Source organism: Lepisosteus oculatus, chromosome 3, assembly GCF_040954835.1.
Source record: "Lepisosteus oculatus isolate fLepOcu1 chromosome 3, fLepOcu1.hap2, whole genome shotgun sequence".
Lineage (NCBI taxonomy): Eukaryota > Metazoa > Chordata > Actinopteri > Semionotiformes > Lepisosteidae > Lepisosteus > Lepisosteus oculatus.
Window position 1 is genome coordinate 28,100,919 of NC_090698.1, and position 12,079 is coordinate 28,112,997.

General features: G+C 37.2%; 1 protein-coding gene across 2 annotated transcripts in view; it reads right to left on the minus strand.

The window, feature by feature from the left end:
* Positions 1-1,640: 1,640 nt before the first annotated feature.
* The window catches only part of LOC107075537 (interleukin-31 receptor subunit alpha), a 29,335-nt gene continuing 18,896 nt past the window's right edge, over positions 1,641-12,079 (minus strand). Inside the window, exons 8-16 of one of the 2 annotated variants that reach the window (XM_015336948.2) lie at positions 10,769-10,851; positions 10,182-10,383; positions 9,483-9,656; positions 9,008-9,139; positions 8,751-8,903; positions 7,859-8,002; positions 7,398-7,494; positions 4,937-5,018; positions 1,641-4,327 (exon numbers count right to left, since the gene is read on the minus strand). In XM_015336948.2, the coding sequence (XP_015192434.2) occupies positions 3,932-4,327; positions 4,937-5,018; positions 7,398-7,494; positions 7,859-8,002; positions 8,751-8,903; positions 9,008-9,139; positions 9,483-9,656; positions 10,182-10,383; positions 10,769-10,851 (1,463 nt within the window). In that variant the 3' untranslated portion in view covers positions 1,641-3,931. The remainder of the gene's footprint in view (positions 4,328-4,936; positions 5,019-7,397; positions 7,495-7,858; positions 8,003-8,750; positions 8,904-9,007; positions 9,140-9,482; positions 9,657-10,181; positions 10,384-10,768; positions 10,852-12,079) is intronic. The other variant, XM_015336952.2, reaches the window with a different exon arrangement.

Below are 12,079 nucleotides of genomic sequence, written 5' to 3' on the forward strand. Positions count from 1 at the left end.
TCCAGGTTTTCATCAAGTTGAATACACATATTGTGAGACTGGGCATGCTGTAATTTGATCTTTAAAATAGGCAAGCACAAGAAACAAACAAAGCACAGGCATATGGTAAAAAACATTGCGGTTTATTTATAATGCAGGGAACATGGAACAAAAACCTAAGCTCTTTGAGCCATTAAATAGACTTCTTCCCAAGGGCTGCCTATTATGGGTGGAGCAGTGGCACTGTGGCTAGGGATCTGCGCCTGTGGCTGGAAGGTTGCTGATTTGTATCCCGTGGCCGGCACGGTTCCATATAAATGGCTGACCCTGCGCTCTGACCCCAAGCTTCTCTCCCTGTCTGTGTGTCTCATGGAGAGCAAGCAAGAGTGATCTTATAGGCTTTAAAAGGCCCCCTCTCTGAGACTGACTCACAGCCACATGGTCTGTGATTTCCTTGTTCTTTTGCTAAATGCAGCATACAGACAATCCGTCTTCTGTCCCTCAGACAACAGATCAACCAACATCCTTGGAAGCCTTTTCTTCTAGCTTCAGAAACTGACACCTGACCAGCAGCCACTCATTCCCTACACAGTTATGTGGAATGCGGTCCACAATAAGGGTTGTCGTCTTAATATATATTGTATATACAGGGAGAGGTACTGTATTAGCTTTTACATCAATTGTAATTATTCTTTTTAAAATTCTTAAAAAGACAAGTTTTACAGAGACGTGTTGCTTGGCTACTGTTGGTATTGTGTTTAAGTTTCCTCGAACATTAACCATTAACTGCACAATTTCAGTGGTCACTCAAAATATAAAGTGTGCTCGGTGTTTGAAGAATAGAATGTACCAGTCCATTAAAAGGAGGGCATACCTGAACCAGGCAACTACAGACCAGTAAGTATTTCCTTTCAAATCTCAATCTTACCTTTCAAATCACTTTCAAATCCAATTGTTATTTTAAAAAAGTATTGGGGGAAAATGAACATGGTTTTAGAAAAGGCTATTTTTTTTTACTTGCTAGAATACTTCGAGCAATTAACAGCAGTAATCAAAGCAGAACTCACGATATAGTATGTGTAGGTTTCTAGAAGGTATTTCATAATGTTCTGCAAGGGTCATCCTGGGGCTGAAAGGTGGATTGTAGAAATTTAATGTATACTAAGTGAATGTAGTTTAAGTAGAAAGCTGTGTCAGCATGCGTAGGTTGCAAAGGAACAAGTAAAGGTTTATTACATGTTGAAAGAAGAAGAAAGGAAAAAATGTTTCAGCTGTGACATGTGAAGAAGGCTCCACAGCCAAAACATTGTGTTTACTTTCTTCTCTTTTCAGCATGGAAAAAACCTTTACTTGTTCCTTTGCAACTAAGTGAATGGAATGAGAACTGGTTAATATTTAGGAAATGGAGAGCAGTGGTAAGGAGATATACCTGGTAAATAAAAAGGTGGAGAACCACAGGAACCTGAATCAGGCCTACCCCTCTGACTGACAATGGTAATATTGATCCTAGCATACATAGTAAACTTGGGAAGCTTGTAGATAACAGTTTGTTCAAATCAAGGAATAGTACAGGAGCAAGCCCTTTTGTTAGGTTTACTAATGATCTGCTGATAGATACTGACAGCGGTATGTGTTCTTTTTCTAATTAGTCTTTTTGCTGCCTTTGATATGGTTGATTTTCTGAATCAATAAGCGAGTGCTGTTGTAATGACAGAAACGGCATTGTTGTGGGTTAAATCTTACCTGACAGGATACAGTTTTAAGAATCCATCATTGTTCCACGTCTATAGAATTGGACAAATCTGCCGTCTTGCGTGGCTGTGTTCTTAGTCCCATTCTTTTTAATAATAATAATAATAATAATAATAATAATAATAATAATTTCTTACACTTATATAGCACTTTTCTGGGTACTTCACTCATAGGGGTTTACGAGTAATGGGGACTCCCCTCTGCCACCACCAATGTGCAGCATCCACTTGTATGATGCGACAGCAGCCATAGTGCGCCAGAACGCTCACCACACATCAGCTATCAGTGGGGAGGAGAGCAGAGTAATGAAGCCAATTCATAGATGGAAATTATTAGGAGGCCATGATTGGTAAAAGCTGATGGGAAATTTGGCCAGGATGCCGGGGTTACACCTCTACTCTTTTCAAGAAACGCCCTTGGGTTTATGAGTATGGAATATTTTCTGAGTGTTACAATAGTATGACATCAGTCCCTTCATACATACAAATCAGTCTCTTTATACACACTTTCCTGTATTTCCTGTTTTTCTTTCCCTTTATCAAATTAAACTCTGTTTTGACTGAATTAATAGCATTTTGGAACTTTACATATAGCACATTTTCAATTCATGCGGTGAAGCCTTGAACAAATTTACAAATGCTGGTTCTTGTCCTGTTGTGTTCCAAGACCTAGGATTTTTTTCTCCATAGAAGTACTTCCAATTCCGCCGAATAGCAAATATGATCATCAGGAGATATTTTTGGTTTGTGCATTTCATGTTGAAATCAAAAAGATGTTAGGTGACAGAGTATCATCTTTCACATTTACTCTCAGCATCAAAAGGATCCTTCCCCCATTTGAGTCTATTATTTACCTCATACTGTTAGGCTAGAAAGGAAATGCAGTTTGAGAAGGTGTGAAATACTGTATTTGTTAATGTTGTGCAGGGTTTTGAAACTCTTTGCGGCATTGCAAATGTGCAAATGCGTCATTCTAGCTATGGTCTTTTCTAGGATGATCAAAGACATTTTAAGTGCATTAGGTCTAATAAAAAATTCTTAAAGCCACTTCCTATCATCATCCTAGCTCTTCTCTGTACTACTAGTCTTATCTCTGTCCTTCTAAACTGAATGTTCACCCTGTGAACATGCTCTCCCTTGCAAACTTTGTATTCTTGTGTTTTTCTCCACTTCCTCCTTTTTCTCCTCTTATGGGCTAGATGGTGTGAGGAAATGGCACCAGCTGTTTCCAGCTGTCAACCTCTATCATGTTTTTTTCTGCAGTTTTTGACACCCTTTAGTTTGTCTACTAAAACCCTTTACAAGAAGAAGCTATCATACCATATACTGTATACAGTATATCCTTCATCATATCATAGAAGCTATCATGGGTTCAGTTCCAGCAGTGCTATCTGTGTGGAGTTTGAATGTTCTCCCTGTGTCTCTGCGGGTTTCCTCCACAGTCCAAAGGCTTACTAGTGGGAAAATTGGTCCTGGTGTGAGAGTGTGCATGTCTGTATGCGTCTCCTATGGACTGGTTGTCCCATCCAGGGTGTATCCTGCCTTTTGTCTGCTCCTTGCTAGGATAGGCTCTGGCTCCACTGCGACTCTGTATTGGGTAATTGTGTGAGGTACTTGTTTCTCTCTTTTCTGTGCCTTCTTCCTCGTGTAGAAGCAGCACACACCATGCTGATTAAGCCAAGGCTAAGTTATGTAATGACTCCCTCCCTCAGAATCCATGTTAGTGCTGAACTGCACTCCAGCACAAGCGTAAATGTTGGAATAACTTAAAAAACAGCTTTTCTATACACATTTTGAATCTTTTTTTGAAAAAAAACCCAAAACAATCAATTGACATATGTGCGTTTCAGTTTATACAGTATATATTTAGAAAAATATGTGTTTTAGAACTCATGGTAAACAACTTAAAAATAAAATAAACTTAAAAAATTAAACAATCAACTGAAATTTCTATTAATTTATATATATTAAGAAAGAATGTATTTTTGGACCCATGATAAATAAGAGGGAAGCCATATTGTCTCAAGCAAGTGTAGAGGTATTCTGTTTTCTTCTTCAATATGTAGGAGCCTTCACATAAGAACCTGCAGAACAGCTGCACCTGCAACATCCAGTGCTTTGGAGCTTATTTTGTGCCAGGTAGAGAAATAAAATTCCACTCGTGTCTCAGTGTGTGACAGAAGGGATTTCACTGGTGGAGGCTACAGATGGCATAGTGTTTGCTTGACATAGTCTTGGTCTGACCTTGGAGAAGTAACATCTTTTTCATTGCTGTCCCCTGGTTGGGGGTTTGCTACAGGCAGCTGAGGCATTGTTTGTTGGAAGGTTTCCATGGTCGTATAATCACTAACAAACGGTGCTGTTTCCCTGTGCACACTGGGACCCTGATTGGTTTCTGTGCATCCTATAGTGTAAGTAGTGTTTTCATTATCTTCTTCTTCATTGAGGAGTCCTCGATACAACTCTTCACATTCTTGTGCTACTGGTAAATCACTTTCAGTCAGCATTTCTGTTGCCTCCTCAATAATATGCACACTGTTGGTGTCACTGCCTTCTGTTGGAGGTAAATACAAAGTCACTTTGGGTTCCAAAACATCCTGACAAGGGTGAGAAAACATATTATAGGTCAGTCTCAAAGCAGTGAAGCACATAAACTAAGTACTAAGCACATACATTCTAAGTACTTATTTGTAAAAGCTTCTAAATGAAGAAATGAAACTTCAATGTTCTAAAAAGAAGGGCTACAGATGGCACAGCACTTAGCATTGCTGCCTAACAGTACTAGGGCCCTGGATTCAATTGCAGGGGTCCTATCTGTTTGGAGTTTGTATGTTATCCCCACATTTGTGTGGGTTTCCACCAGGTGCTCCAATCCAAAGACAAAATACAGTAGGTTAATTAGCCTCTGGGAAAATGTTCCCTGGTTTGAGGGTGTGTGTGTGTCCCACAATGGACTGGCATCCTGTCCAGGGTGCCTTAGAATTTCCAGAATAGACTGCAGGTTACCGTGACCCTGGATTGGATAAGCAGTTAATGAATGTGATGTGATGATATGTTCTATAAAAAAATGTACCAAATGAAAGCAAAGTGTGCAGTAAATAGCAATATTAATGAAAGTATATCTTAGTAAATGTTCAGGGAATGCAATTATTGAATCTAATAGATTTGTCAATTAAATTAGGACGTTTTCCTTAGAAAGTACGCACCAGTGCATGGGTGCTATCAATTTTCTGGATGGCATTGCTGTTGCCTGGATTAGGTATATTTGGCCAGAACAATTTCTTTGCCCTGAAAAATGCAAAAAGTACATGTAAAAATGGACTAGAATTAGAATAAACAATGCTCGAGAGATTTAGGAGTTCTCATCTAGACAGTCTGTGGAAAAGAAAAGGCCAACAAAATAAATACAACGGTAAGTAATAAAAAGAAAATACCAAAATGTTCTGATACCTCAAACTGCGCTGCTGTAATCGTAGAATTTAATTTGTACCATTTCATGCATTCAAGAGACTACAACTGGATTATTGTGATCAGATCTGGTGACCCCAGTGCAAGAAACATGTTGCTGCTCTAGTTGTAGTACAAAAGAGAGTAAAGCAGATTAATTTTCTAATATGAAGGTGGCAGATCTGTTCAGACAAATTCAATTAAATTAACCTTTTAAGCAAGCAGCTGACTGGATTACATGAGGACATGGTTCAAGTATTCAAAATGCTGAAAATGTTAAATTTGACCAAGACTAAATCAGAGGACATTTTCAAGATCACAAATGTTGCAAAAACCAATGGACACAAGCAGAAAGTATGTTTAAAGTATGTTTAAGAACAATTCATGACAGAAAACAGGAGAAACTTCCACAGATACCATAGGAACTTGATGGAATTTTTGAATCCTTAAGTTTCTATCAACAAAATGAAAAAAGTAGCCACCTCTCATTTGAAACCTTTCTTAACACTATTATTTCCAGTAAACTTATTATTATTAAAAAAACTCTAAGAACCATCAATATTGTTTTGTTATACCTACCCAATTTGTAATACCCAATTGTGTGGCATGACCCAGACTCAAACCCATGACTATAGAGCTCAACCTGTGTGCTGTTATTGATTGAGCCACTTGGGAGGCTCCTACTAATGATAAATATAATGTAATGCATACGGCCTCCATTGCTTGTGAGAGCTGGCTTACCAGAGCGGTGACGTCACCGCCCTTCCTTGTGAATAGCAGGGACCGCAGCCGCCAGGCTGACAGGAGATTTCCCTTTGGCTCAAGAGGCTGGGTCCCTGTTGAGCGACGCAGGAGGCCCATGTTTGAGTCCCCGACGATGGGGGGCCGACCTGATGCGGCAGTGGCGAGGGCGCCCACGTGAACCCTGGAAGCTCTACATTGGTATCAGATGAGATGGGATACCCCTTCACCGAGGACAGCGAGTTAAGCGGGGGAGAGTCTAACGCATACGGCCTCCATTGCTTGCGAGAGCCGGCTTACCAGCGCGGTGATGTCACCGCCCTCCCCTGTGAATAGCAGGGACCGCAGCCGCCAGGCTGACAGGAGATTTCCCTTTGGCTCAAGAGGCTGGGTCCCTGCTGAGAGATACTGGAGGCCTGGGTTTGAGTCCCCGACGATGGGGGGCCGACCTGATGCGGCAGTGGCGAGGGTGCCCACGTGAACCCTGGAAGCTCTACATTGGTATCAGATGAGATGGGATAGCCCTTCACCGAGGACAGCGAGTTAAGCGGGGGAGAGTGTAACGCATACGGCCTCCATTGCTTGCGAGAGCCGGCTTACCAGCGCGGTGATGTCACCGCCCTCCCCTGTGAATAGCAGGGACCGCAGCCGCCAGGCTGACAGGAGATTTCCCTTTGGCTCAAGAGGCTGGGTCCCTGCTGAGAGATACTGGAGGCCTGGGTTTGAGTCCCTGATGGTGGGGGGCCGACCTGATGTGGCACCGGCGAGGGTGCCCATGTGAAACTTAAGTGTTACAATAAGATTGTACTTAAACCAGTTGTGTATAACCCCAAAAGGTGTTTTTGTTTTGCTTTGTGTCAGATTGCTCATGTCTTGGTGTTTATATTCACACCACCGGCACTTTTAGTTATCCATTTGAGGAATTCCATCGATACTAGAGTAATATGTAATATTAGAATAACAAAAATCCCTGTTTGGTACACTTTATCTAATTCGGAACAGAATTGTCCCATTATTTAGCTCACTAGGTGAAATATTTTGACACAATCTGTAATGTCAACTCAAGAAAGAATTAGCAGTGAAGAACCTGTGTAGAAGATCATATCATACAACAACATTAATAATTTGGAAATAAATGTAAGAACAAGGTTGACATTGCTGTATGTTTTCCTCTAGGTCACCAGGTTTTGTTGTCTGTTTTTAAAAAAAGGAACAGAAAAAGATTAAGGAAATCTGTAATATTATACATGTAGTACATTAAAATAAATAAAGTGTGTTGAGGAAGAACAACTCTTCCTCCAAACTCTGCCTGTGACAAACTTGAAAAGGGGTAAGATAATGAAGAATATATTTTCTTTAAGAAAAAAACAGGATTATAGATTAATATAAATATAAGTGTTTTCTTTTAACCCAATGTGAAGGAGAATGTCATTATAAAAAACATGAAAACACATGTAACTGCAGGGTTTGTCTCCTTACCATTTAAGGGCTTTGGAACATGTGCAAACTACAGCAAACAATCCCAATATTATTCCAATGAGCGTGCCGAAAACAAACAAGGATATTGTTAGAGGATCTGCAGACAAAAACAAAAGTATGCATCCCAGGTCATATTTTAATTTCTAATATCCTTCTTTTCAGCATTTTTGCCACAAATCAAGTTTCCAACTTTTTCCCTACATTTTGAAAAAGTATGTACAGATTTACAGTACCCTGCAAATTATGCATTACTGTACCTTTGTGAATATTTTACTATTATTTGCCATAGTTCCACTGTGTTAATACAGCTGTATAAAGTCTCAATAAGAACAATATATACTTAAAATATTTTAAAAAGCCATAAATTCATTATAAGTGTTATTTATTGTGACATGTGATTCAGTCATGTAAATCAAATTTGTTTCATTTCTCTGCACCCTGAAATTTTAAAAACAAATTACCGTATTGTTGTGTTTTAAAAATAATAAAGTGACTTTTCTTTCCTTCTCCAGCATTTGTTAAAGCAGACACCTGTACTTTGTATACAGTATTTCTTGTTAGGTTCGATAACTTGTAGGTGTTTGTGGAAGAATTAACAGTGATTCCTAGAGGGAAGGAGAGAAAACATGGTTTTCATTCATTTTACAAGAGAATAAAGCCTTATGACTAACCATTCATCTATTGCATGTCATTGTAGAGCATGCAAAATGTAACACATCAACCATTACATCATTGTTATGTAGGTACATCATTGATCAGGTAGGTACAACCAGTAATTGGAAATGCCATGTTACAAAAATAAAGACACAAACACAAGAACATAACAGGTTCATCTAAGCGCTTTCAAATCCAATCTGGGAAACTGATTGAGGCAGCTGATTATAATATATTCATACAAGAGATCGGAAGGGCTGTATTAAGAGACAATTCTAGAGACCAGGCTAATTGTCATTAATGAGACCAAGGCATTCCTATGAATAATCTGATAGCTTCTCAGTTAACAACTTTTCAATTGAATTATTGAAAATGTGTATCAACCTACCTGCAAAAGAATGGGTTTGTAGATACTTTACTATGTCTTTATGTGTTAAATATTGTACAACCACAAACAAGGATACAAGTTCTAATAAAACTACACCTTTCCATCTCTACAATGTACCAAAGGTGAAAAGTGAAGGCCAAAAGGAAAGAGAAAGGAATACAAATGTGTAAAAAAAAATCTGAAGCATGTGATGCTGGATTAGTTCAATGCCAGTCTAAAAAAATCTGTTTCTGAATTTTTGGTCAAACAAGATCAGCACTCTGACAGAAACTGAATGTTAACATTGCTGTATGTTTACGTTTTTAAATTACTTGAGATAGCGTCTTCCTGGTAGTTGACTCCATAGTGAATGACGTAGCCCTGGAGAAATCCACGTAAGTCTTCGTCAGGGACTGTAGTCCATTCAATCAAAGCTGAATGTTTTGTAACATTGTGATAGGTTCCATTGGGGGCACTTACAGGTCCTACAAAATTGAGCCAGAAACAAAAAAGAAACAAAATTTATTTTCTAATGAATCATGGCACTAAAGAGCTCATGTGTAATTAAAAAAAATATAAATTGGCTTACGTCCTTCAGAGATGTAGGCTTCTGCCATTGCGTACGTTGTCTCGCTGTTATTCACATGCCTCAAGTTACATGTGTCTTTATAGGGTCTTATATGTAGAATGAACTGGTATCTCTTGAAGGGTTCGAAATGATCTGCATTATGAACCGAACACAGAGATATGTTTTTAAAGTGATTATGTAAGGATACTCTCAGTGTCGTTTTAACAGGAATTGAGACACAGATCAAGAGATACTACAAATTCTCCTTTTATAGTTTGCTATTGATTCTGACCGATGCGCTGGTAATGTGGAAAGCATTTTCTTTTATGTTTGTCACTACACATCTATAATACACTTAGAATTGAAAAAAATAAATAATATCCTGAAATGATAAGGAGCAGATGCTGAAATAACCTACATTTCCTAACTATACACTACACTTGACAGTCATAATACAATTAGTGTTTTACATATGCAAAAGAAAGATATACTGTACCTTTTATTTCACGACTGTTTTCATTCGCTAGATAAAATGTTATATGTGACAATGTTTGATTGACCAGACCCCATTCAATAGAATAGCATCTGTAAGAATATTTCATTTTGGGATCCCAGGAAATGATGAAACTCTTGTTGAATGCTGCAGTTACATTTATCTGATCAAGTAAGTCTGAAAATACATAATTAAAGCATACAGACATCAGCATTAATAAAAACAAAGAGTAATTTCACTAGGGAGTGCAATGTCTAAAATTGAAGATGATAACAAATGTAAGATTTACTTAGTTGAGTGCTGAGTATGTATAGGTAAGATGTAATCTACATCTTGGAATATACCTAATTTACCTTTACTTATATATTTATATACTAAATTCGTGCACTGATGTTTTAAACGGAAGTATTTTTAAAAGAAAAACAGTATGTTTTCTGCCCATCAAATATAATCCCGTTAAAAGTAAACAATTATAAATTTAATTAAACATTCTGACATTTTTAGATATTAAGCTAGATTTAAATTTTAGAGAGATAAAGATCTGCTTTTTTATTGAGTTTAAATGCAAATAGAAAACATTAAGTGAACTGGATTTTGGAACTTGAGGCTACGACTGCAAAACGAAATTTAGTTCAGAAGAAATGTTATTAGTAGAATAACATTCTTATAATACAAGAATTTTATTAGTTGACTGTAATTTACCAATGTTTTGAAGTGCTGGTAGTTTTCTTTCGGCTTGTGGAGAACTTCCAGCACTGTTGAAAGCCATCACGCTGACCAGATAAGATGATCCAGAGAGAGTCAGATACAGTTCTGGGAGTGTAGTGTTTAAAATCTGATTGAACTCTCTTGATTCCTTTCTTACAGTCACAGTATAACCATCCACAGTCGCATTTTGGGCAAACTAGAAAATTGTATAAATGTGAGAATTGAAACATGTAGGATATGAACAACATGGAATAGTTTAGATTAAATAACTATATTGTTTCTAAAATACAAATAGAGGTACTAGATCTTAGTTACAAAACAAAAAGGAATTTAAATCCATGTTTTAAAATGTTTTGAAGCCTTTCAATAAAAAATGTTGCTCTTAATTTTTTGTGTGCCTTAAGTAAAATGAGAAAAGATTTTTTAAAAATATATTTTTTTATATATTATATAAATATGTTATACATATATTTATATATGTTTTTTCTTTGATAAAACCTGTAAAACAAAGTGTGTTACAGACTCAAGTGGCAGCATATTTCTACTAAATCCTTTTCAAGAATATTCAGTTCATTAAATACCGTCCAGTTTATGAAGAATGATCGTTGTCCTCTTTTCACTGGATAAGTTTGAAATTTTACAATAACTGGCTTCTTTGTCAACTCTGCAAAAAGGAAATATTGCAAAAAAGGAAAACTATTGAAACTGTAATAACATTTGAAAAAATAATGTCATTAAAGAACTGCTATGCATATTCAAACTATATTGCAGAGAAATAATATTTCTCAAATCCATTAGGGAGATGTTATATTTTTCGATTTTAAATCTAAATTAAAAGGTAAAACATATTTCTCCCTGACTGATTCGTAGTTGGAGGACTTGAAAATTACTACTAGACATTGACTTATAAAAATGAAATAATTGGAAACTCTATTTTAAAATATTTAAAAGCTTAGTTAGAAATATATGCCAAAATGGCACATTCCATACTATTCAGATGCACCCATGACAATTTCAATTTGTAAATTTGCTTTCAGTCAAATATAACTTGGAATTTGGAATTATTATCAACCTGAACCAATTTCTGAGTTTCAGAACTGCCCTCTTTTAGGTACAGTATATTTCCTGAAATATACAGTAAGCCTCTGTTCATTATGTGAGCCTCTGATACAGTATCATTTCTATGGGTGTCTGATCATCATAGATTGATCAATTAGTAAGAGATGTGTAGTCAGAAATAATGGAAAGCAATTTGAGGAGCGTCACTGTAAAGTTCTGTTTGTTGAAGTTGTTGAAAATAGTAACTGTGACACTCATGACAATAAACAAGTTAAATGTCTAAACAAGCAAGAAGATCAATTAGGTCATAAACTGACACATTTAGAGCTCAGCTGAAATGAAAACCAGCAGACAGTGTGTTCCCTCAGGTCCAGGGCGTGGAAACCACATCTCTGCACACCTGAGACAGGCTCCACATTAGTGCTCACTCACTAGGAATAAGCAGCTATTTGATAACAGATGAAAGTCCCTATTACAGCATTTCTCACATCTCCATATTTACCACCTATATAGAGTAGTTTTTACACAATTTACTAATAACATTCAGCTGAAAAAGGGAAAATGTTTTCTAGCTGCTGATGGAGGGTAGCGGTGAGGACACAGAAGCTGAAACCTGAAATCAGAAGTTGTTCAATAAAACTGTTAATAAACTTGATGTTTATGTGAGATGTGAGTAGTATGTGACAATGTGACATTCGTAAAGGATTTTAATGACATTTTTAGAGGCTGTAAATTAGATTTAAGTAAACTACTCAATGTGAGTGACATCTGTAAAAGTTATTTTTACAGAAGCAAGCGGATTGGAGTCAATGAAAGGCTTCAGCAGAACAAAT